Raw genomic sequence first — 27906 nt, forward strand, 5'->3', positions numbered from 1 at the left:
GTAAATGTTCAGTGATACCTTGAACATGCTTTGTTTAAACTTTGTAATTCAAGAAAATTTGTAATTCATTTTTCTAAATCCACTTCAAACCCCACCGTTTTCTAAATGAACATAATGAACTTTGAAATTTGCTTCAGTTAAAAGCTGCAACGTGCATCTTGAACCAACAACTTTATCAAGCTCCCCATTAAAATGTATATTCGGTAGTGTATTGTAATCTGGTTATTCACTTTCACTGTAACCCTTCTAACAAACCCCTTCCCAAAAAAAAAATGTTCAGTTGAAAGGAAAAATGTCGAATTAATTTTATTCCAACACAAGAAACAGTTTTAACATCCCCAAATTCACTTCTGTGTATCTTTTCAACAACTAAGAAGCAAACGTCATGGATCATCAACTTGTACTTCATACTGAAAATAAACAAAATTTTCATTTTGGAAAATGTGGGGTTGTGAGTTCAACGCAGCTGGGCGTCCTGACACGGCGACCCAAGAAAGTATGTCAAACTAACATCTGTCAGCGCCTCCCCATGTGTCGCTGTGGTGCTACCGGGCAGAACTATCTGCACATGGAAATAGCAATATGGACACTCAGGAGCGAGAAAATTAATGCTTGCGGAGCCAGGAGAGTGTGTTGGTTGCAACATTGCATGCATCTCTAGTCCTCCCATCACACTTTACCGCCATCCACCCTACCCTACTCTTTGCCACTAGGGACCCGGCAGCATCCATCCAGATGGAGGGTTTATTTTGGTTTTTGTTTGTTTACTTATTCATGCATCCAGCTATTTGGGGGCATCGCATGGGCTTTCGTTCCACCACGGAATGCAAATCGCCACGGCGACTAATCCACTTTCATCTCTCCCCTGTCGACATCCAACTTCTCTCCGTGCCTCTCCTAGCCCTTTTTTTTTTTTTGGGTCATGACGGCTCTCATTTATCTCCTATGGGCGCATACTGACCATACTGACTCTCTTGAGCTGGTGCATGTCCCAAAAAAAAAAAACTTTTCACCTTGAGCTCACCTCCCACATCTCCCAGACATTCTGAGCTTCCGGCCTCCTTTCCCACTCTGATCCTGGTGCTATGCAAGAGCTGAGGGCAAGACCCAAGTAGAGAGAACAATACCCCCCCAACCTCCTTTGAGTGCAGGGTTGTGGAAGGTGACACAAGTGGGTTTGTATCATTGAAAAATTAAAATTTTAAGCAAATATCTTCATTTGGTTAAGAAAGTTACTGTGATTCATTTTTACAACTTGCCCCTTCATACACACATGCAGAGCTCCCACATATGCTTTAAATACTTGGTAATGTTTGAATTTCAAAAACATCACATTGTATTTTTGTTGCGCCGAATGTCAACAGAAATTGCAGTATCTCGAGGCTATTTGATTCAAGTACTGTGAAAAGTGCTTGAAAGTTGCATGCATGAAATTCTATTCCATCGCAAACATATTTGCCTTACTGAGTTGTTCATAAACTACATCTATTGGATCATGAAATATATTTTTATTATTCATGTTATGACATATTGTTCCATCCAGTTTCTACCGCTTAACCGCTTCATGTAGGGTGCATCCTGAAGTGGTCGCCAGTCAGTCACAGGGCACATAGTCAAGTCTTCAAGTCAAGCACAGTCCATTCTGGAAGGACAGTTGGTCTCATGAGAAAGGGAGCTCACATGATCGGTGCTAGCGGTGGCCCAACATCATTTTACCCTTTCCGCATTGAGCTGGCGATGGTGCTGGTTCAGAGCCCGAGACAAAATTAGCGCTTGCACTTTGAATGGAGCCAGACTAGCAGATACTCTCATGCAGGTCTGGAGGGAAGTCTCCTTCGACATTCGTGACAGTCCCCAACGTGAACATTCAACTAGCATTTTACATAATAAAGCCAGGGGCCTCTAGTCGTGTGCTGCTTTGGAAACAGAGACACATACGATTAAGTTTTGAACCTGTACCAGTTCCAGCGGCATAACAATATTGGTTCTCACTGTGAATCCAAATTGGTATAACCCTCCAATATTTCGGACTGAGCGCTTATGATCCTCTACATTAGTTTACCTCTGCTGTACTGAAACCACGTGTACATTTACGGCAATATATAATGCACTACATATAAAGTAGTGGAATAGCTTAAAAAAGAGATGTTATGCTTAAACTTGGCCTCAGCCTTAGAAAAGGTGGATGAACATGGACAGGAAATGGAAGTGCACATTAAAGACCTGTTTGAAAAAGTTTTTCAAGTCTCTCTGTCAAAGCTTTTGTAAGGTTTCACTGCTTTGACTGCGGGGGGAAATGGGGAAAAAATGTTTTAGAGAGAAGTAAAAAGAAGACACATCAAACAAGTGCATGACTGCTGTCCTTTGGGCACTTGTGTTGCCGGTAATGATGTGTGTTTGAGTGTGCGTGCATGTGTGTGTCCGTCACAGGCCGGGAGGCTGCTGAGAAGGACTGGGCTAAAATGGAGACAATAAAAGAACTGGGCAGCAATGCGGCAGTGGAAATAGGAAAGCGGAGTCTATTAACAGTTACGCGTTTGGGCAACCAAGCTTGAATTTTGGTGCTTTAAAGTGAGCGAGGGATGAGATTAAACAAAAGCATCATTACAGCCGCTCCACCTGCTCATAAGGAAGCACCCCTTCTCCACCCAGTGAGGCCTTTGTTTCACGGCTAATGGTCGAGGTTAATTGCACAGGTGACATTCTGTGGGCGAACAGATGGGCGCAAATGTGCTTAAAAACATGACACAGAAACCAAGCAAAAAGAATAAAAAGCACAAGTAGGGTTTTCCTCTCCCCTCTGCTTATTCGCTCTATTTCATCCTTCCCTCTCTGCTCAAGGAGGTTGACTGAGGTGAAGTTAAACTCTCAGCCAGTGGTTTCAATTCATCAAGCACACGGCCTGTAACCTCTCATTAGATCTCATTATAGAGCAAATTAGACGCAGTATGAGGCTATTTAGAGGCTAGTGGATTGTCGACATCTCTCCTATGCACAATGATCCTCATGTTTGACACTCCAACTTCATCAGTCAGCAAATGCAATTGTTTGTTTTATTTTTATTTCTTTACTCTCAAATTGTTTGTTTTATTTTAATTTTTTTACTCTCATGACTTAAGAATGATAAAAGAATGTGGTGTGTGATAATTAAGAAATGAGACTGGCACCCATGCTCATGACATATTGTCATTTAGCTAAATTTATTTTCTGTCTTTTGGACAGCACATAGTTGTTCTAGAATTTGAGACACTCGAAGTGAATCAGGAATTTCAATTTGATTCCTGGCTCCATGTTTGTGCCACCTCCAGTTGCGTGACAGCACCAGTGTGCTCCACAACAATAGCCTGTACATTGAGTGAGAAATGAGTGTGGCTGCCATCGTCTCACTACTTTATGTTACACCATATATTTGTACTTTGCACTCCACGCTTTGCTAATGCAGACTCAGGGAAGAAAAGTCACTGTCCTACTTGGTGTGTTGATGTTTATAGCCATTTTATCATTCCTAGCTATAATTTACTGAGAAGCTTGGACAGATACTCACAACGCACCTTTGCTACAGTTACTGAACAATAACTTGCATTTCTTTTTTTTATGAAAAACACCTGGTGTATGTTTGGTGTGGTTCATTGTGGTTGGCTATTAATATTCGTGTTTCGTGTTCCACTTGCACTCACATGCACCACTGCTATCAGTTTTTTTGGGGCACACAGCATGATATCATAATGTACTGTGAAACTACCAGACAGGAGCGTTAAAATTTCTAGAAATTACACACCTCACTTTTTCCCGAATAATTATTATTATGTTGAACCCATCTAAAATAGAGCTCTCAGTCGATACAACTTGTTTTTTCCTCTCCAAAAACATGCAGGAGGTGACAAGTAGCAAATTGAATTTATGAACAGGCTTTGTTGACGCTGCTGCATAATTACAGGAATGTCATGCCTTTGGTGTTTACTGTAAGAATGAGGACATGATCAAATACTTTGAAATGAAAATCAGTGTCAGTATAAACTTTGTAGTTGGCAAGATCCATTAGGTACACCTGCATGCTCAAATTAAATCCAATACAAGAGAAACCACTTCAATTACTGCAATAATCTCGTGAGTTGTACATAGCATGCACTTCTTATTGCGATTAACATAATTTTAGAAACAAATGCCACTATTATGCAGTTCAAATCCAAGACACTTTCTTTTGCATGTATATACTATTTGTATTAAAATTTGTCTCTTCCAAGTGGCCTTGATATTAGCATCAGCCACTGCTTTCATTGTAGTGTTGTCACAATTTTCAATGCTGCTGTTAGTCTGTGGACAAGACTCACTTGTCAGTGCAAAGGCATTGGTGTCATTGATCAAGTAAATACTTAGTCCTTTTTTTGAGCTAAGCCGATGTTTGGCGTTCCTGTTCCCGCAGCATATGTATTGCAAATAATTAAATGTCATAGAAGCTCCTGCTGTCAACTCGCGAAGAAGGTGTTTTACGACCTTGTTTCTTTGCTCGCTCCGCCAGTTGCTCCTCATAAACCACTCAGCCACCACCAGGCTCACGCAAACCGTCATCACATTCTTCCTTTGATACCTTTTTTCAGTTCCCGCTCCCTTTTTGTATTTTCTCTTTCTCTTCTTCATTAGCTTTATGATTATTAACTTTTGAACATGAAACTTGTGACAAACCGAATCCTATCGGAAGGGGACAGTCAGCATTGCATCCACTGCATTCACCTAAAACTATAATGATTAATGGGAATGAATAGCATTTTCAGTGCAACCTTGTTAAAATTAACAGCCGTAATTTGAATAATTAGGTCATATAGTCATTGCTCACAAATCCAGTATACCACATTGAAGACTAACTCCAGGCGAGCATCACGGTGAAACCTTTCACGCAACGGACGGGATCCAAAAAGTCAGTATTTTATCTCAGGGTGACTCTCATTAAGATCTCAGACTGATCTTAAAATTTTAACTCTGAACTTAACAAAAAAGTACCTCAAAGCCCAAGGAAAAACAGCAACCTTAATAGGATCATTACAACACGTTTTGGCTGTCTGTTGAGGGGCCCGCATCTTACCCCTTTTCAAAGACAATTTCCTGTATGTATGTGGAGGAAAGATCTGTTCTCTTTGTGGCATAAAAGGTTAGCCCTTCTGTAATCCCTTTTGCAAGAAAACCGTCACTGAGGATAATGAGTAGTGGATGAAGATTGGCTTGAAGTCAAAGTGTGGACAAAAATGTGAAACTGACAACTAGTTGTTAGAGAGATGTTAGGCTGGATTTCGTTAAGGTGCCCTTGCACAAGGCATTGTCCCCTCCACCCCAGTTCAAGTGGCACAGCACAGTTTGCACACCTTTCTATGATTCTCTGCTTGCGTGCCAGCATGTGCGGGCACAACAAACGACATTGAATTGTCAGTTGAATTGGCCTTGTGTTTTTAGCATCCTACTAATTCATTAATCGACAGTAACTAAAACACAACATCATATTAGTGTTTGTAGTGAGTACCAAAGAAAGTTTGGGTTGTATCTGTTAAGTTTACATAGTTTGGTTTGAGTCTATATGGAGTTTTGTCTTAATAAGTTCATATAGTTTGATGGCTAATTTTCTGGCGCCTGGTTGCTTTTCAGCAGCAGTCCAACAGGACCTTGTTAATTGATGACATGGGAGTATGTTTCCCATTTTAGTCATTTAGTTTGTGCATGTCTGCAGTGCTCCTCCTGAACCCCAGTCTACCAGGGCTCTGAAGTCTTGGCCATTACCAATGATGAATTGTGCTACAGTTAGGCAAGAAGTAGGACAAATTGATCAAAGTGTCAGGTGCCCCTTTGCGATGTCGCGGTCTGGTCGACAACAAAAAAGCACCAGAGAAGGAACTGTCAAAAAGTTTCCTGTGCCAGGTGGTTATAGATTAAGGTTTACTTGTCGCTGGCGTTCATGCGAATTGTCTGTACTAGCCCACATTTGGAAGCATGAGCCTCAAAAGACATTGCCAGTTGGTTCTGTTATTTGTTCTCCATATTGTTCTACAGTTGTAAGCACATGCTTTGAACCAATGAGCTTGCTATCTGGGTGTAGTGCTGCAATTTGAGATAAGCACTTACTTGGCTCAGACCTTTTTTTTCACCTGATAAAGCTGGTGTAATTAAACTTGATTTAATCAGGATTGCTGTTGAGTACAGCGCACCGATAAACAGATACATCGGTTACAAAGCGGCCCTTGGGAAAAAGGCTTTGAGGTAGACAGAGAGAGCAAAATAAGTGCAAGCCAAGATTTGCAATTTAAAGAATTGCGATAGACATGCGGTGCTTCTATTTTTAGTTTTTTCCTCTGCTGTTTTGCATGAAAGATTGCAAGTCAGATTTTCTCTCATAATGATATATGACATTTGGCTAAATTAATAGAGTAGCTTTTGCATAAAATGTGTCTCTTTTAAATTGCAAAGGATTGATCGTGTAGCACCACTACTTATTTTGGAAGGTGCAAAAAAGAAGATGCAAAGAGATATGACATAACGATTGAGCAGGAGCACTCATGTATGCAAAAGAATTGAAGTCTCAGGAGCTACTATAAGTCATCCTAATGATGCTAGCTTAAAATAAGGTCTGTTCTCGACCGGAATGATGAAAAGGGTGGCCCTCTGACTCATTAGTATTGGGGCGTAAAGATAGATGACCTAGATCTAGAACAACGCTTATTTTTTAACTTTGTTGAGCGCCGTACTGCTGTGGCCTACCACCCCAATCGTCGCTTCCGGTCTTTTCAGCTATGTCAACTTTGTACTTTAGTCCACTCCACAGCCTTGGCTGCACCGTGGGGTATTATTTTTTGAAGGCTGGTTTTGGTGTCATTAACCCAACACTGACAGAGGGCTAGTGCATTGAGTGGCGCCGCACTAAGTCTTTGTAAAGAGCACTTAGCTCCCTTCCGTTAGCCAAAAAAAAAGAATATCTGTCAGTGACGATCAGTGGACGCTTTTGTCTCAAGGCTCCCCCTGTCTGTATTAGTAGCTAAGCTTGAAATGTACTTTACTTCTCCTGGTAGTTTACTGAGAAAGGACAGGCATCCGCCATAGCTTTTTTTTGTCAGGAACAGTGGTGATGTTTTATTCATTTTATAATTAATGGAGAGCAATCATTCGATTTTGTGTTCAGTCTAAGGGGATGGAGCCTTCAACAGCAAATATGCTATTTAAATGGCAAGCGAGGATGGCTTGAATATACCAAGTTTTACGCACGTGTGCCTTTGGGGCACTGGGAGGGTGGTCCACAAATTCTAGTCATGCTGTAACATTTTTGCACCCCCCGCCCCTAAAACCAGATGATTATTTTCTTTATTATGGTTTTTACACTGTAAAAGAAATGTCCGTAGATTTGATAGGAATATATTGTAAAATAATAATGCAAGCACGAAAACCATAATACATTGTTAAAATCACAGTATACTTGAATAATGTGTGAAATTAGATATTTCTGTCAAAACTACAGTAAGTGTGTGATTCGGAAGAACTTCATTTGTTCAAACTACAAACATAGTAGTAAATACAGACAAACTACTTTGTTTGTAGTTTGAACATATATTTATATACATTTTCTATACCGCTTGTCCCCATGGGGGTCGCGGGCGTGCTGGAGCCTATCCCAGCAGCCATCGAACAGTAGGCGGGGGACACCCTGAACCGGTTGCCAGCCAATCGCAGGGTACACAGAGACGAACAACCATCCGCACTCGCACTCACCCTCACATTGAGGGGCAATTCGGAGTGCTCAATTGGCCTACCAAGCATGTTTTTGGGATGTGGGAGGAAACCGGAGAGGCCGGAGAAAATCCATCCAGGCACGGGGAGAACATGCATACTCCACACAGGGAGCGTCGGAGGTGGAATCAAACCGGCACCCTCCTAACTGTGAGGTGGACGAGCTAACTATATACTATATATGTATATAGTATATGTATATATAATTGCGAGAATGACTCAGATTCATTAGAATCAGGTTTTGTCTACTGGCCAGGGGGATGCCGAAGACATCTCATGTCGAATGAGGAAGCAGGCGGCGTGATGAGCTCACGTGGCCTGCCTGGCAGGCAGTGGGCATTTTTTTCTCTCCCTCGTATGGTGGCTTATTAAGGTCACCTAGTGATTTACAAAGAAAAAAAAAGATTTCCATCCATAGGCAAGCGCACTGGCGTATCACTCAGTAGCAAGTGGTGGGTGAAAGGGACAGCCCTGTCAATGACATAACTTCATCCGTTCCCAACATAGTGCCGTGCATATAACGATAACCTGGGTGATTATTTTGGCAAGACTGGACACAAAACTGGGAACACCTGATATTTATCAAACTTTACAATATTGCTCCCTTTCCTTCTCAAAACCTAAATGTGTAAACTCCAGACTGACATTTAAATGTGATTGTTCTGATTTCAAATACCGTAAACTAATTTACATATTTTTTCCGTAAATTCAGAGATGCAACACTTCTTCCTCTGGAATTTTATACGGAATAAAGTTCAACGATATGTGTGTTCTATAATCTTTCAGTGCAGTTTTGAGCAAAATATTTCATTTTTGTTCCCACGTTGTTCTATGTTTACAACAGAGCTTTGATTTAATGGTGAAAGAAAAGTGTGTTGATAAAAATCCTGATAAAAATTCTGAATATTTTACTGTGGAGAGTTTCTTCAGCATCTGACTTCATGTATTACATACTGTATTACATTCTCTACCATTCAACCACGTCTTTCCAAAGTAGCTTTGTATGAATACTCAGTGCACATATGTGACATACCTATCATTGTAGATAAATCTGTGAGAATACTTTGTATTCATTTTTCTCTTTAAATTTAACTACACAAGACAAGGCTATACAAACTTGTCTTCTCTAACAAACCACTGTGGCCTTCACTGAATAGGTATACTTATATTGAGAGTGATTACTCACAAGTAGACTCTATTCGGTGACTTCAGAAGACAGAATGCACTGGATTGTATCTAAGGGTGTATTTACAACACATTTATGGCCTACTACTGTGTTGGTCTATCAGATTCAGGCTATACAGAGTTGTAATGACATTATTACTTTTGTGTGTCCTACAGAAGGAGATGAAACTGGAGTGATGGACAGCCTGATGGAAGCGCTGCAGTCCGGAGCAGCCTTCCGTGATCGGCGAAAACGGATGCCGCGCAATGGTAAGACGGAACAAAACAGTTGGACTTGTATTTACGTGTAGCAAGTTGAAGTTTGCTTGTTTGGTGTAGCAATGTGACGTTTGCTTGTTTACTCAGATAGATAGATAGATAGATAGATAGATAGATAGATAGATAGATAGATGCATACATACATACATACATACATACATACATACATACATACATACATACATACATACATACATACGTACGTACGTACATGGACGGACGCACGGACGGATACAGGCATGATTCATGTATAAAGCTACAAGATTCTTAATTTTTGGTTCACTGCTTTCTTGCACAGAATTCTGTTTGATTTTAGTAGGCGAAATTTCCGTTGCACAAAAACCTGTGACGGTCTTATATCTGACCATCGTATTGGTTATTGTTGCTGATGATCATATACATGACCGTACAGTGAAATGCTTGTTTCCATTTGCATGCACATAACCTTCACACAATTTCATCTGAAGGGTCTTCCACTCATTTCTTCGTATGTTATGTGTCTACACTCGCTTGGTTATTTGGATATTTTTTGATAATTTGTCAACCTGTGAGGTAACAACATTCAACATTAATGATGATTTTGTATCCTACTGCTATCTTTTTAGCGCAAGCGGGTGTATGCATTTCCTCACGTTTCAATTCTGTGACCTTATAAAATCAAACCAATCATATTTGCTCATATAGTGGCCTTCCTGGGTTTTTTATACTGTGTATTTAGTGGGGGGAGAAACATATTTGTAAAATAGCTTTTCAATTATAATTTACTCCAATCCCCACTCATTTTGTGGGTGATATTAAAATGTTTAACATCTTACAAATAGCATTTGGATCTCTAACAGCACATCTACTGCAGTGGAAGACACTATTTGAGGAAATACAGTATGCTTTACACTATCACTCTTTCTTGGGGTTTTGAATCGGTTTCATGGCATTTTAAAATGTCTAAGAATTGTTTCTGGGAGTTTTGTTCTTGCCAAAAGAAATCTGCTCTAATGCTGTTTTCTCTTTTCTTACTCCTGCATCCTACCCTTTTCCTCATTTCCTCTGATCTCTTTTCCCCTCCACTCCATCCACAAAATTTTTTCCAGGTGATCAAAGTCCTTCCAGTCCAAGTTCTCGGTGGCCGACTGCTAACTATGGTTACAGAACCCTAGGTGTGTGTTTTTAAGTCCCTTTTTATATTCCATCTCCACACAACAACACCCTGCCTCCCACTGCTCTAATCCCGGCTGCGTAATTCACATCCTTCACTGTGTCGAGCTGCTCTACAACACCCAGAGGTCTTTGCTGAGCTTTTTTGCATTGCTTTGAAAAGGCTAATGTTAAAATGCTGAATTTATGCATATGCCGAGGAATTACACTAAAATGCCACATGAGCAGAAAGTCACTGCTTTTGTTTTGCATTGAAGAGCAGCTCAAGTCAGTCAAGTCAAGCATAGCCACCACGTCTTGTAGTTTTTTTTTTTTTGAAAACCTTGTTCACAAATGAACTTGTCTTAATTTATGTTCTGGCATAACGCTTTTCTGTGCTGTGTTGAAACCTTCAATAAGTGTGTGTCCCCATCGCATATTAATTACTTTCATTTTCAGTTTTACTTTCAACAGCTTGGCCAAGTGCTTTTACTTTGTATCTTGAAGGTTTCTGAACAAGTGCACGTTGGCATGAAGATTTGTGTATCTAAAATTTCCTGATTTTCCTTTTTATTTGGCTTAATTGAATTCAACAGGTTTGAACAAGCACTTTGTTTTTTTCTGATAAATTTCTTGAATTTAGTTTAACTATTTGAGGGGCCTTGGGAAGCGGCACGTAAAGGATATTGAACCTTTGCTTTGAATATATATATATTGCCAGTGTTGAAGTTTGCTTTTATGTAGAAGGACCCTCTAGTGTGTTACAAGCGAGAGCTAAAAAAAAAATGAAGAAAGCGTGCTAATTAAATCAAACTGCACTGAAATTGTAACATCCATGAGAAGTTTTAATCAACTCTGTATTGAAAACCTTCACAGAGGTGAGGCCCGTTCTCATTTATTCCGTTAAAAATTACCATGAACGGAATCTTACGAGACAGTTGGGACATGGAAGGGTCCACTTTGATGTTTTGACTTTAATGAAGGGAATCCCAAGGGCTAGCCGGCTTTCTAGTTTGTATTTGCAGATGAGTTGTATTAGCTTCACAAGAGAGTGGCCATTGGTGGTTTTTAAGTCTACTTTAAATTGGGTGGGATGAATCTAGATGACAACTGTCTTTTTGAGCCGTGAGCTGCTTGTTTTTTCAATACATATTTGCTTGGTGTTAGTGGTTAGGATTAGGGTTAGGGCACAGACTTTAGGTCATGGGTTAGGTTTATCTACTAGAGAACTTTCTTTTTAAATATTCTGCTGTGTCTCACTATAATGGCCCCCCTTAAATCCCCAAACATACTTTGGCCTACCTAAATATCAAAGGTAGCACGAATGTTATATGTTAACATAATACAAAATTTACCACCAAGTATGTGCCTCGATACCGGTTGGCCACCTTTAATAATATACAATATAAGTTTTCAAATATTGCTTTTTTTTTTTTTTACTTTTTGAACTTGCATGTTATGTTCAGTTTTTCAATGTTGAATATGTTTGTTTTGTAGTTTTTACCTTAATCTTTTTTCCCTTTCCTGTAATTATGGACTTGGGGGCAAAAAGCGTCGTAACAGTTGTTGGATTCTTTTTCTCCCTTGGAAAAATAATATGATTTGTTTTGTCTGAAGGATCTCATTTCTACAGTTTTGACTAATACTAAAGATCTACAGTATTGCAAAATAAAATAGTTTGTCCTGCATTAGGGGAATGTATGACAGCAACAAAGATCAAAGTATGTTGGACTCAAGACTGGAAAGTCTGAAATTTCCTAGTCCTGACATGGGATCAGGTAAGCCTATGGATGGACAATTCACTGAGGTCCTATTTTTTCACTCTGAATGGGACGTTTAATACTATGATACTAAAGGTGTTAAAGCAGTTGATTCAGTCAGTGTACCAGATGTATTCCCTCCTACCTGTCACAACTATTGTCATCCGAGGCTCTAAAGCTTGATTAACTTAGCGTCTTCTACAGCAGCCCCCTGTAACCGAGTGTCTTTCTGTGCTTGTGTCAACGTAAGTTGATTTAAAACGAGTGAATGTCTGCTTGTCGGCTGAACTCCCCCTTCAGCTGACTACCTCCGGTGTCAGGCTCAACGCAATTCTTGGTGCTGCCAGTCACAATTATGCCCAATTTCACAAGCATTTCCCATTTCCTTGTCTCCACTTTGAATGGAATGGAAAAGCTAACCCTGGAGGCTCCATGCATGTGTTAGGCAATTACACCAGACAGTCAGCACTGAAAAAATGGAAAGATTGATGGAGTCTTTGGGTGATAATGCATTAAATACATGATGATATTGAATCAGTTCAGTCTAAAGATGAATTAGCTATGTTATGGTTGAAAAAAAATCACGCTAAAGCTAGGCCTACTCATTTTCTATTTCCTTGGTTCTCCCTGCAGTAAGACAGTTACCTCAGTATCTGGCAGAAGATTGGCAGATTTAAAACGCAAGCACCTCATACATCCTGCTCCATCGATTTTCGGTCAGGGATGAAAGCCACAGACTCAGTGGGTCGTTCATAGTGAGGGGCATCCCAAAAGACACATCTATCAGATTTCAAAGAGAGGCCAGACAATCTTATATATTTACTGTCTTTTCAATGTCATTACATTCCCAAACCAGGGCTCTAGTCTCCATTCCTTTCTGTGCTGTTATCCTGCTTCACCTTCACAGGTCAGTCTATCAAAAGTTCCATTATTAGTTTTATATAGTAAGTCTCTAAAGGACTTGTTTGACATTGAATAAGGCGGAGGGGGTAACATGTTCTCATTAGAAATACAGATATAGTGATATAATGCTTACTCAGGTCATGGAATTTCAGCCCATTGTTCTAATCTTTCAAAGCCCGTTCTTTCAATTCACCGGGTCAGATCAGAGAGCACCGTCCCCCTGTATGTTTAATGAAGATGAAATTACCTACTTTATTTCATGAAATTTTAAAGAAGCTAAAGTGGGTGAATCTGCAAAGAGGCAAAATGAAGAGGCCCGAGGGAGGGGCATGTGATGGAAAATATGCTGGCGATGGTAAACACCCCATTGTTGTGCTTTATCCCCCAAAGTCATTTTTGCCATAAATAATCTTTCACTGTGTATTATTGTCGTGTTTGTTTTCCAAATGACCCTGACATTGCAAGGCATTTTGCAGCGATCTAACTTTTTTCGTATACGCTTTACTTAAAATACATGAAACTATAAACTTATACTTCTGGGATTAATTTGCACACAATGTACTTCTCTGTGCTTTTGCAACTTCTCTGGCCAATCCACACTGAACATTGCTTCCCGTCCGCACATTCACAGGCACGTATGACCGTTTCTGTTTGATATCTCAGAGTTGAGAGCTAAGGCCTCCTTCAGGCATCCACTCCTGGTGTTAATAGATGCTATTCATCGGAGCGCCCCTGGAGGCAATCCGGCAGGAAGTGGAGCTAACGTGATTTCAGATGAAGAGGCCCAAGGGACTTGGTGCCTCATGCTGTTGCTTGGACGGCATTAGCAGATTTGAGATATTAAAACGCAAGATGAGAGCAAAGTGGTGCTGTTTGAAATCTATCACCTGTTTGCCATAGATAAGGAAAAGTAAGGCAGATATGTGCACTTCTGTGCCACTACTTTTAAGATGTGATGTCCTCGGGCGTAGACAAAAGCCTGTACACCTTGCTTTGACCCAGAAAGACACTTAGCTCAACCTGATCTTGGGAATTGTTTTACTTTATCATGGTAGTTTCAGCGATGCAACACTATTCAAAATCCAATTGTACACCATGAAAGATTAGTCCGAAGTTGTGAATATGTTATCACTATCATAGTGTGAAACGATTAACATGCATTATTTACAGTGTGTACATGCTTTTTAGTCAGACTGTGGGAAGGTGGGAAAAGAAATACAATTAGAAGCATGCATGTTGACTGGACTTGCGAAATCCAATCTGGATGTGTTTTCGTCAGATCCAAAAAGTTGGCATTTCCTGAGAAAAGAAGAGTGCATTATGCTCACTTGCATATGTCCACATTGCAGTCATTAAGATTCTTGCAGAAATTAAGAAACATGGTGAAAAATGCTGCAGCAATGTTGCAAAAGTGAAGAAAATTGATGAAAAATGTTGTAGCAATGTTAAAAAAGTGAAGAACATTAGGTAGAACACATTTATCCCAAGCAATTATTTGGAAACTTATTTATTTCCCTAAAATTGTTTGAATAATAAATAAACTGCTTGGCAGATGGAATAAAAGGATAAAGCTCTTATCCCACTGAGGAGTGTACAATTGTGAGTGTTTTGGAAGACAGCAAATGTTGCATTCTCGTCAGAGTCCATCAGGGTTTGTTCAAAGTCGTAAATCATCGCCGGACATTTGCTAGACATTTGCTTATACTTTCTTGTCCTGAGAGAATTTTGAACATGTTCAAAACTTCCTTGTGACAAGAAAAATAACTGAAACTATTTACCAACATATGCAACATTTAACAAACCCTGACAAGCATTTTGCAACCTTCTCCAACAGTTGGAAATATTTGCCCCTCAGTGGGGAAGTGGCCTAAATCTACTCGACCACCAAGGGGATGATTAATGCAAAAGCTATGGGGCCCCAACTGCTTATTGAGCCATCAATGAATGAGCTTCTACTAGCTTATGAGATCCAGTGATATCCTGGAGTGTATTCAGTGGGTCTTTTTTTTTCCTTGGTTAGTTTCCTAACAATATTGCTTTTCAAGTGTGGGGGCAGTTATGAAAGGTCACCCAAAGTGCAAATTGTCAATAGCGGATCAATTTCAGAGTGCAAATATGCTTTGGAGGTCCCATAATGGAAGGTTTTATCTTATTTCTACCCGAGGCACATCAACACAATAGGCTTGATATGCTTCATTCTGTGATGAATTCCTATTAGAGCTATAAATTTCCAGTGTTTAAAGCCAAAGAAATGCCCAATAAAGGGGCCGGCAGTAAGAGCGTCCCACTCACTGATAAATAGCCCTCATATAATGTAATACAGCCCGAGCCATCATACTTAGTGTTGAAGGATGAAGAAGTTGCTTTGGGTGAATTAAACCTAATGTGTTGCTCATTAAGAATACAGCAGGGCCAGTTGATTATCAGATGGAGAAAGAAGCAAATGTGCGTAGGCGTCAGACACCTGTTTATTTTGCTCATAATAACAAACACGATCAAGGACGTTGTCTTCTGTCATCATACCCTTGTTTTTTTCCCCTTTCTTTTAAACTCTCTCCTCCGACATGGCTGTTATTAAGTCATTTTCGATTTAATGTCCAGATTGACGTTTGCATTTTGAAGAATATGACACTATCAATATAGTCTGTCGACTGCAATGAGGAGGAATTAATTTGACTTCTGGGCTTTAAAGTCTACTAACAGAGAATCAAGAGATGAGTGATAGTGGTAATTCCAGTAGATGCCGATAAAGAGCTCACACGTCAAAGAGTGATAAATTCAGGTTATCCGTTTGAAACAAGGATGCAGGGAACAAAGATGTCAATGTAATGCTTTTAGCTTGGAGGAGAATCCACTAGAACTGGTTGACAAGATAGTGGTTTTGCACTATTGTCAAGGTTTACAGTAAGTCTGAGTAATGGTCTTTTATATGGAAGTGAATAATGTGTAATTGAAAAATGTGTCTTCTAAATTGAAGGTAACACAAATATTATGAAGACTGAACACCGGAGCCCTGCTAAAAGCTTTGTTAGAAAATATTTCAGCCACCCAATCCTGTAAAAACACAATAAAGATAAACGATATATGTTGGGAAGGTAAATGTGAGCTTGCATGGCTCCAAACCAGTTTAAGGACGCCTTTCGATTGCTGTTAGTTTGATAAAAAAACATTTCCAGAATGATAGATTTTTATTCGATTAGCTTCAGTCAATAAACAGTTATGACATAATTATACAAGAAAACACAGCCAACTGAAAAGTCACAGCACTGAGGAAAGCATGTTTGGACAAAATTTACCTGAAATACTGTACCTCTCTTTTAGTCACTATACGTTTTGTTCACTGAAGCTGTGTTTGTTAAAAGCTTCCCTGAATTTGTCTATTCACAGTATTTGATGTAACTGACAGACCTGTAGTCAACTACAATTTGCTCCCAATATGGACCTGGCAGCTCCTTGCATGGCAGCAGCCTCCCATTGGTGTATGAATGCGTGTGTGAATGGGTGAAAGTGAGGCATTGTAAAGCGTTTTGGGCACCATGTGGTGTAGATAAAAGTGCTATATACGTAAGTTTAGTCCATTTACCATCAGATGCCACAAGGTATTGATATTACGGTACATAGCTTTATTCAATCAAGAAAGTATTCTATCGATAGGGAAGGATAAGTAAAAGTGTTGGTGATAATTTCGAATTTGACCGCTACGGCAATCTGCGTTTGTACACCCCACCCATCCAGTTGAGCACGACGATGCATGAGAAGCTCCCATCGGCTAATGCCCATTTGCTGTGCTCTTCCCTCTGTTTTATTTATTTATATGTTTATTTGAGTCAGATTTATTTATTGATGGGCCTCAAGGATTTGATGGCAATCTCCATTTGCTCAAAGGACCAAAGACACTAAAAGGGCTAAAGTCGGGTCGACGTTTTATAGTGCGCAAAACAAGTCAGTTAATGCACACATAGTTGAGGTACCAACTCTCATTGCAATGGAAAGGTGGAATGGGCCATTTTACCTTGGAGTACACTGGTTTAGCCTCGTGTGTCTTTTTGTATTTTTTAGTCTCTCCTCATATATTCTTTTCTGTTGCTTGGCATCTTACCTTTTTGAATTTTCTCTATGCTGCTCTTTCAATCTGTACAGTAAATGCCCCTTGGACCACCAAATACTCAAAAGTGTTCTAACTGCTATTGGTATTGTCATACATTAATACGTTGTACTTCTGTTTATGGCTTTTAATCACATCTCTCTTTGCTCGTGATAGTAACGTTGGATGATGTAATTAGAGGCATAGAAAGCGTAATTGTTGTTTATTCTCCCAATGACATATTTGCTGTTGTAAGCTACTGAGGGAACAAGCAAAGCTTAACTGCACCCGTGTGTGCAATTTAAGGTCATTATCTTTGGAAGCCAATATTTCTAGCTAGAGGTCTGCCAGAGGACCTCTGGTCCACTCCGACAGTTGTACAAAGTTGGAAACTTGGAGGCATAGTTTATCCAAGATAAAACTTTCCAAATGATCTCATTATTATGGGATATCTGGAAATGTCTTCCACTGCTAATTCACATTCACATTATTGTTAGGTTTTGAGTAACCTCTTCAGGGTAAATTTCTGAATTTTTTAAAGTGTAAAACAGCTCATCTTAATGTACTCATATGTACTAGTAGATTTTGTGTAAATGCTAAAAGTTGGTGAAATTAAACTTGCTGTAACACATTCTTTTCCCGGTCAAGTGGAAAAGAAATGCTGATGCATATCAGCTCTGGGTATTCATGAAATCCATACATGATTAAGTTACATCCTGCGACTTAATACATATATATAAACTGTTTGGCACAGTTTTTACCCTGTGCTTCCATTAGATGAGCTTTAAGCAGCTACAATGATGTAAGACAGTTATAGTATATGCATGTTACATGTACATGTTGTAGTGTGTGGATGTGTGGATTTCATCATTGTATATACCCTTAGCTGTGTGCATCAACATAGAAGTATTACTATTTGTTGTTCATGTTCAGTGTACAGAGTCTCATAATGTCCATTTTGTTTGCTTTATAACACATCTCCCCTGAAGGCATTGCCAGCTAAATAAAAGATGCGCGACGGCATACCACATTACCTCTACCCCCCCCCCCCCCCCCCCCACACACACACTTTCTTTCCAGATTACTTCCTTCCAGTTGCTAGGGTCACTCTTGCCTTAGGGTGGATTAGGGCAGATTGGAGCTGAGATGTTCTTTTGACATTTCAAACCATTGGGCAAGGTAATTTTTGTTCAGGCTGGAACCATTCTGAGTTTGTAATTAGTATCTATTCATGTGTTTGTTATGGTTTTGTTATTTGTATTTTATAAAAGTTTTTGATTGACTTGTCAGGCCAGCAATTGACTTGATTTGTTCAGACCCAGCTTGACTCACAAAAGTTAGCATTTTGAACAATAGTTTGTCAAGATTTACAGCTAAATATTCACGCATCCTCGCACAAACTGAGAAACCCTTTCTAAAAATAGTATTCATCACTGTAAATATTCAAACACTATACATTTTGATTTCTGGGACAGCAAGTTAAAAGTAATTTCTGATTCTACATTATTAATGTTTCCAGTATGGCAATTATGCCCTTTTCTTGCTCTTGATACCACCTTTAATATGTTTACCAAGGCAACAGCGTTTCTAAGATAGATTTGCTATAAAAGTTTTATGATTGTAAATATAGTTGAAGGAGCAACTTCTTAGAATTGTACAGGTTTGGTTTCTCTCAAAGCTAAATAGGTGGCGCTGCTTATGATGCGAGGAGCCAGGGAGCGGCTAAAGATCTTTAAGGCCCAGATGACAGTTTATGAAAGCAAGAAAGACTGATTTGGCATGATGTCATATTGATACATTACTGTCTGTGCACATTCTCTATCATATCATCTTTACTCTCACCCGATTTACTATTAATCTATTAGGGCAGCGTGGTGGTGCACTGTTTAGCACGCCGCCTTTGAGGTGCAGGGTTCGATTCCGGCTCCACCTTTTCTGTGTGGAGTTTAGGTGTTCTCCTCGTGCCTGTGTGGGTTTCCTCCGGGTACTACAGTTTCCAAAGACATGGATGGTAGGGTGATTGACCACTCCAAATTGCCTGTTGGTGTGAGTGTGAATGGTTTTCCGTCTATGTGTGCCCTGCGATTGGCTGGCGTCCAGTTCAGGGTTTCCCCCGCATACTGCCCGAAGTCAGCTGGGATAGGCTCCAGTGCACCCACGACCCTCGTGAGGATAAGCGGCTCAGATAACGAATGGATGGATTAATCTACTAACGCCCCCATGGGGTCCTCAATCTGTCCTTGGGGATAGCTCGGACACGCTGGACCCATGTGTTTTTTGGGGGAGGGGGGAGGGTGATGCACATTTACTAATCAAAAAACATCCGTCACTAACTGTCACTTTCGTCTATAATCCCCCCTTCTCCTCAATGTGTAACAGCTCACCCCTCCACTCTGCTCGCCGAGGAGGAGAAAAATAAGAATTTGAGGCATTTCTTTTCCTCAAGTATGCAAGCAGCCAATCATATCATATTGTGCCCTGCTTAGAAGGCCCCTCAAAAAAGAAAGTAATAGCTCATCACAGGTAACAGACAGTGGTTATTGAAACCTATAACTTTTTAAAAGCACAGCCAAGCCAATACTGTGCGTTGCAAAAGTGGTTGTTCTTTTAGGAAACGTTTTCCAACTGTTAACAATATGGATTTCAGAGAAGAACTGTGCTTAACTGGTTATGATTATAAAACGTAGAAGAAAAGACGCTAAACAATGCACAACAGAACAATTGAATCGATCATTTCTACTCTTGCTTTTTGTCTCTCAGTGTCCCATTTTGCCCATTTCGTCTTCCTAACTTCCCTATCCCCTTTGGTCTTTAGTGCCCTGTTTTCATGAAATGCTTTACTTTTCCCATCCTGTCTCCATCAATTTCAATGAATCCTACGTCTCAGGCCAGAATTATTACCTCCGGACGGAACATTGGCCCAGTGGCGCCATGCTCTGCTCTCTCCGCCCGCATTATCCAGTTACGGCGTATCCCTTTTTGTAGCGAGCCATCTTCCTATGGCCTCGTAATGATTGAAGCCGTGGCGACCCTGTGCATTTGAACTGTAATACAAGACATTGTCATTAGCACGAAGATGGTGCTCTTTCTTGTCCATTACATTAATTGCAACACATGCCCTGTCCACAGTGTTGTGTTACATTGCTGGCATTCTCCATCGACTAACTGTGCTCAGTCGTTTAGCCTTGGAAGGTGAGAAAGCTAAATGAGATACACAGTACAGAGATTTAGATATGTTTATATTCCAAACATTTCAGGAAGACAATCATGCTGGCTTGTTTATGATTATTTGAGCCGAAGTTGATGTCTGAATGTTTTCACATCAAATAAATTGAAGCCAAATGCCCTTCCACCACTGTACAATGGTTGGCATGTCAGTCATCTCTCCTCATATTAGAGAAGCAGGCCAACAACATAATTGCTTTGATGGTCCAGCCTAAAAAATCACTTCTGGGCATAAAAGGAGGCCTTGGAGATGGCAGCCGGAGAGAAAAGGTGCGAATGAATTAAAGCACTTAGCGTTCCTCTAGGGCATGTGGCCCAGATTTTTCCTTCAAAGAAATAATATAAGGAAAAGAGGAAGGCGCGTGAGGGTGGGCTGTGTCTCTTCCCTGCTCAAATAAATGGCAGCAGAGGCAATAATACACATGCAGCCTCCCTTATGCCAAAAATGGAGAGTTTTTCACTGATGACACAATGGCATTGACATAGTTAACTGGCAGATGGAGAAAAGGGGACTTCAGTGGAAGTAATCTGATTTTGAACGGGGCTCCCATCTATGGGAGAACCTCTGGTCAGCCCTTTTGTGAGGGAACAAAAGTTCGGCTCCATGGAAGTAACGCTTTGAATGTATCAGTGGGACTTAGAGAAAGGATTCCGTGGATGTCCCAGGGCCTATGCTTCTTTTAGGACTGCAACAGACACACGTCAGCGAGGTCAGCTTTTTATCCTCTCGCTTTAATCTTCCCTCACATACTTTTACCACGACTACCACGACTTTTAGCCCCTTTTCTTGCATTTATTCTATCAGACCTGTCTTCACACTGAGGCCAGTGGTCAGGCTGACAGAAAGGGGACGATAAACTCATCATGAAATAGTTGGACATTGGCCTCACAAAATGTTGATAATATTCTGTATCACCAATTATTCTGATAACCCTTATTATGTATCGTAAATGATGCATCGCATTGCATATGCATAGTATCTTCAGGCTCATCCCAACAATCATAATGAAAGAAATTTATCATAATTCTTGAAAATGTACTCTGGGTGAAAGAAATCCTAAATGTGTGGTCCTCTGTGACTAATTCTTGTGTGAATTATGTCCCTTACTCTTTTCTACAAAAGGGGGTATTGAATAGATTCTGGCTTTAGCTGGCGGGTGACTCTTTTCAGTAAAAAAAACAACAACAAAAAACTGTTTAATTATGACCGCCTGCTGCACAGAGTAACTTGTCATCATTGCAACACAAAAGCAGTGGGGCTATTTGACTAATCCCCTCCTACCAATGCACAAAACCTTTAGGGGTCACAAGACACCCACCTCCTGAAAGAATGAAAAAAGATTTCCAATGGTGGAACGGGATATTTTCCCAGCCAGCCTGAGACACACCCTCTTGTTAGTTCCACCCTTATCCCTTTGGTTCTTTCGAATTAATTCCCAGCGCATCTGCAACCCTCCACATCTTGCTATCGCACCACATCTTTGACCCTCTTTTGGGGACGGTATCGCTTTTGTGCGGAGTTGATGGACCATTACAATTTCTCCACACTCAGGGTTTGGTTCCCTCTAAACGAGTCATTACCCTGTAAAAATGGAAATGATTGATTCTTGCTCTTATAACTTCACATCTGACTAATAAACATCTTACATTTAAACATGGAAATGATTGTTGCTCTTATAACTTCACATATGATTAGTAAACATCTTAAACCAGTTCACGGGTCCTCTCATGGGTATCAATAAATATATATTTTTTTCTGATTACAATATATTTAGTTTAGTTAAACCCTAAATTATTCATACCCTTGCAAAAATATTAATTCAAGTGACAAAAGACATGAATGACATTATGATCTATATACCACATGTGCTGTGTTGTGTCAGGCATGGGTATTTGTCAAGTCTTAAATGTTTGGAAAAATCCATTGTTTGATTTCAAACGGCAATTTGTTTTTAGAGATGTAGGAGGTGCATGCCTGGGAACACTTGTTTTGTTTTGTTTGACGGGGTTGTAGTGGAGTAGATGCAGGTGCATCAAAACTGTAGTTTGGGAAAGGGAGTGAGTGGCTTTAAAATATTTGGGAAAGGGCGGTTTTACGGAGTAAACTAAACATTTCAATATGCTAAATAGGCTTTGTACTGGAGGGCTTAAGAAGTGATGGTATGGGGTGAGGGAGTTGGAGTGCTTGTGTTCGGAGTTTACCGACTACATTTGAGTGTTGGATGGGTGTCTGGTTTAACAAAGGTTATTAAAACAAACTGTTCTACAACATAAAAATCAATGTAGCAAAGCACTGTGTCGGCTTTGTTTTGTTTTGTTTGTTTTAAAGGTTTTGGTGGGGATGAGATAGGGTTGATGTGGATGTAGTGCAGGGGATATAGAGTCAACTCAAGTTTGTTGAAGGGGAGCCTTGGCTAAAATGTTTGGGAATAGCTATGATGTAAGATCAACATGGCCTTTTTTGTGGGATGAGGTAGGTTTGAAGGATTGTATTACAGAGGATATTACTGACACTATCCGGGTGTTGAAAAAATGTCTGACAAAAGTGACAGGCTGCTTCCTAATCAACTGTCCATCATCAACATTGTCCATCTATGGGGGAAAAGCAACTAGTAGAACATAGACTGGCACCTAGGTTGACCAATTCTATTTTGTTATTATTATTATTATTATTATTATATTTATTCTCAACATTTGTTGATCCCCACCAAAAGTTTGAAGTTGGTTACGAGCTTCCCCATAATCGAGCAAACACACTGCTAAGAAAACATTCCCTCCTCACCTTTGGTGAAAATGTTGGTATTTCTGTGGTTTTCCCTCCATGCATATTTAACCTTCTTCCATGCATTATTTAGAGTTGTACCTAACACATTGTCTGGTGATATGACATTACTTTTTGCTGGCTGAACAGACACTGTGTCGCCCCTCGTGCACAACGTGTTTGTTCGTCTGACATAATTTTTGTGGCACAAATCCCCAGCCACAAGTGACAACTTATGTTCATTTCTAAATCAAAACAAGCTTTTTAGAAAACATCTTTCTGCTGGAACTGGACATAAAATGCTCATTAAAGGAGAAATAAATGCACAATGTCGATGTGGAAAGGTCACGAGAGAGGAAAGTAAGGGAAAGCAAGTCGGCATCCCAATCACCGAAGCAGCATGCACAATATTATTTTCGGTCCTGAAGGATGTGACATATTTCCCCAAGTCTTTGTTGGATGGTTTAATCAGCTTACTCATGCCCTGGAAGAAAATTGAATTGGTCTGCAGGAGAGAAAATATACAACACCCCTTCTTGATTGTGTCTGTTTTGTATCCACTTGAGTAGGACTGCGGTAATGTGTGTCTAGTTCACTGGTCATATGTGCATAATAATCACAGTACAGTAGATTGTGTTGGCAGCTCACCAGCCAAACTGGAGACAGCTATGTCATATAATTGCTTAGTATTGCTGGATTAAGGGAACTAGAATGCAGATGTTTAAATACAGTTGAGAATTACAGAGAACACTAGAGTAAGTCAGTGCATTCTGAGCCAAGTGAGGTCATGATTATTCCCCATTTTCATTCAAGCACGCTTTTCCTCTCTTGTGTTCTTGGCAGTAGGGCTTGCCAAGAGAAAATAGGCAGCTTCATGTACAGAAAAGTTGCTGGAATTCTGCAGAAACAAATAGCCTTTTTCAGAAGTTTGGAATTAAATGAAGCATGTACTGTATTTAGCATGCGCTGTTCTTTCGAGTTGTCAACAGTGCTACAAAGTGACGGTTTTGCGCCAATGTTCCATACGTGCCCTGTGATTGGCTAATGACCAGTCCAGGGTATACCCCGCGATTTACCCAAAGGCAGCAGGGATTGGCTACAGTTTATCCGCAACCCTAATGAGGACAAATGCATGGATGGACATTTCATCATACTGCCAAATTCACCATAAAAATAAAGTAACTCCTGCTGCACGACTACAGTATTTTTAGGTCACTTAATTTCTGTGCCGGGTAGAGTTGTAAGCCATTCGTGATTCAGATGCAAATGGCAGAGTTATCAGCAGTAAGAAACACATGAATAATGGGATGTGCAAAATTCACGGGCCCTGCATAAGGAAATGAAAGAGTGTCTCTTTTCTGCTCCACTGATTTCATTATAGACACTATTATTGGCTTAGAAAAGAAACATCTATTATCTCCCTTTATTTTATTTATTTTTTTACGTGGACAGTATTTTCCTACTGTCATACCTCATCACATTTCACTGCCCTAAATAAGGCAAAGTGAAAGCCTTCAGGCAATGGTCACATATAGGGCTTCTTTTTTTTGTCTTTCATTAAACCCCTGCATATATTGCTGCTACTCTACAAGAACCCAATTGACGGTCAAGTTACTTGAATGGCTAGACCACACTGAAAAGAAGAAATCTATCCTGTAATTTTCGGACTATAAGTCGCTCCGGAGTACAAGTCGCATCAGCCATAAAATGCCCAAAAAAGTGAAAAAAAACATATATAAGTCGCTCCGGAGTATAAGTCGCATTTTGGGGGACAATTTATTCGCCAAAATCCAACACCAAGAACAGTCATGAACGAGCAACAACAGGCTAAACCAGGGATCTCCAAACTTTTTGCAAGGAGGGCCAGATTTATTAACGTGAAGGGGCCCGGGGGCCAATATTTTATTTCGCTTCTCTTCCGGGGGGGGGGAAGGGGTTACTAATGGGACGTCAAACGCTGCGCGTTCGCTTCTGTTCTCGGGGGGGGGGGGTGCTAATGGGACGTCAAACGCTGCGTGCTCGCTTCTCTTTCGGGGGCGGGGGGGTTGCCAATGGGACGTCAAACGCTGCGCATTCACTTCTCTTCCGGGGGGGGGTGCTAAGGGGACGTCGAACGCTGCGCGTTCGCTTCTCTTCCGTGGGGGGGGCGGGGGGGTGCTAATGGGACGTCAAACGCTTTGTGTGGCGGGCTCCATCTAGTGTGGAAACTGAGAAGTGCAACAGAGTTGAGCTCAAGCTTCTTGTGCGGGCCATATTCAATTATGTTTTCAGAATCTGCTGCGGGCCAATAAAAACTGGACCGCGGCCGTAGTTTGGAGACCCCTGGGCTAAACGATAGGTATGCTAACGTGACATCAACACAAACGAAGAGCTGAGAACGGCCTTACGTAACATTCAGAGTTATTTAAAAAAAACTATTACATAAATAACACGTTTATAAAACCATCTGTGTCACTCCAATTCATTAAATCCATCGATCGTCCTTTGTCAACAATGGGTGCGCGCCGCTGACGGCGCTTGCACTTCAAAATATTCCACAGGCCCATATAACGATATATAAATTAGATATCAAATAACTATTATATAAGCAATAATATGATCAAACCATCTGTGGACTCTAAATCATTAAATCCATCGATCAAATTCCTCGTCCTTTGTCAACAACGCCGCGCGTGAGCCCTGACGTCAGCCTCGTCGTTATTCCACAGATCTAGTATATAACTATATTGTAGCCTTAACAAAGTACAAGGAAAGACGTGGGTTTGGTAAACGGCTCTTTATTTAACAAAACAAACTTCCAGGCGTGTGGCGGCGTGGACTTCCAGCCACGGAGGTGGAAGAAAGATCCATAGAATAGGACCGGGCGTGCGTAAAAGCCATGACCGAGCCCCATCCACCGTCCCCGGACAGCCACCCGGCCGAGCGCCGGCCCTCGACTTCCATCCACGGAGGTGAAAGAGAGCTCCGTAGAGTAGGACCGGGCGTGCGTAAAAGCCATATCCGAGCCCCATCCACCGTCCCTGGACAGCCACCCGGCCGAGCGTGGGTAAAAGCCATAATAGTTTTTCAAACCTTCTGTGTCACTCCAAATCCTTAAATCCTTCAAACTCTTCATCCGCCGTGTCACTTAGAAACAAAGCCGCTAATGATGCCGGTAGTACGTGGGGCCCTTCGTCATCTTCGTCATTGTCACGTTCCCGCGTCACCTGACTTCCAGCCAAGCCCTACTCATGGAATTGCCAGCACCTGCTACAGCTCGTTAGGTCCCCTATTTAACCTCTCTGTGTTCTGCCAGTGGTTGTCAGTTCGTCTGATTACCCTGCCCGTGACACTGCTGCCTTTTTTTCCCCCGGACCGATCTTTGTAGCCAACTGCTTCCGTGAACTTCGACCACGCTTCTGATTGCCGCCTGTCCTGACTACTTGCTCGTCCTTCGACCACGCTTCTGATTGCCGCCTGTCCTGACTACTTGCTCGTCCTTCGACCACGCTTCTGATCGCCGCCTGTCCTGACTACTTGCTCGTCCTTCGACCACGCTTCTGCTCGCCGCCTGTCCCGACTACTTGCTCGCCCTTCGACCACGCTTCTGATCGCCGCCTGTCCCGACTACTTGCTCGTCCTTCGACTACCTGCCTGCCTGCCTCCGACTACGACTACGCGCTGTGCTCTGCTGCTCAGCCACGCCAGCCAGACCGCAGGTCCCGCGTTCTACGTCCCCTTTTCCCCTTTGCCAATAAAGGATCGTGCTGCACTTGGTAGCCCTGTCTCTGTTCCCTGACAGTCATCCCGTGATCAATCTTTGTCCTTTATGTAAACAACCGCCGCGCCACGCCGCGTCGCGCTGCTGACGTCACTTGAAATTCAAATTACAGTAATCCCTTGCTACATCGCGGTTCGTTTATCGCGGTTTCACTTTTTTTTTTTCCTTGGAAAATGTTTGAAAAAATATATATACGTAAGTCGCTCCTTATTATAAGTCGCCCCCCCACCCAAACTATGAAAAAAAACGCGACTTATAGTCCGAAAATTACGGTACATTTAGAATAAAGTCAAATCGCTGATATGATTGCATGCTAAAACAAATGAATTCATTCATTCATTTATTCATGCTACCTTCAAATCTTGCAGTGGAAACATGCTGTTGCATATTATAGTACAAAGTTATGATCTCAGTGTTGATGAATTTAGGAAGATAGGGATTAAAGTTAAAGTCACTTTAATCCCAAGTGACAGAATCAAAGTTATCTGACAATGTATTGGTTATCCAGTGTTAGATATGAGCATTCATCCCAATATATTCTACGTGGCAACTAGTGTAAAGATATTTAGCTTTATCCACTATGCATGCAACCATTTGATCAGGAAAAAAAGCATGAACAGACTACCAAACCTTAAATTTTGCCTGCTAAATGACATGTTCATCATAGTCATCAGCAATGTTTGTTGCTTACATTCGTCTTGCAACACTTAAGGTGAGAACTTAGAACTTCTAAGTGGAAACTATCCCTACTTTTTATCAGTGCCGATCACAGAAAGAAACCACTTCAGTATATAAAACTTTGTGACATTGTGGTGAGCCGAATTGAACCAATTGTGGATAAACATGTCTTCAGACAAAATACGACATACATTTTGATTGGCACAAGACCACAGACGCAACTATCAGCAGTTCTCATTGAGATGCCCATTGGTGATGCATCAACTTATGTCATCCGAAACATTGTTTTACATGAGCTGTTCAAGGCCAGTTTGTGGTTACCCTCTTGTAAAATGTTCAAAAATGAGGAAATGATGAAATAGTGTGACAGCTGCACGGAAATGACAAAAGAGTAGCATCA

General features: G+C 40.9%; 1 protein-coding gene across 7 annotated transcripts in view; it reads left to right on the forward strand.

Moving 5' to 3' along the window:
* Positions 1-27906, forward strand: part of diaph2 (diaphanous-related formin 2) — a 323623-nt gene that overhangs the window by 267102 nt on the left and 28615 nt on the right. For 6 of the 7 annotated variants that reach the window (XM_037261470.1, XM_037261473.1, XM_037261469.1 and 3 more), the window contains 2 exons: positions 9103-9195; positions 10293-10358. In XM_037261470.1, coding sequence (XP_037117365.1) covers positions 9103-9195; positions 10293-10358 — 159 coding nt within the window. The remainder of the gene's footprint in view (positions 1-9102; positions 9196-10292; positions 10359-27906) is intronic. The other variant, XM_037261474.1, reaches the window with a different exon arrangement.

This window comes from Syngnathus acus, chromosome 10, assembly GCF_901709675.1.
Source record: "Syngnathus acus chromosome 10, fSynAcu1.2, whole genome shotgun sequence".
NCBI lineage: Eukaryota > Metazoa > Chordata > Actinopteri > Syngnathiformes > Syngnathidae > Syngnathus > Syngnathus acus.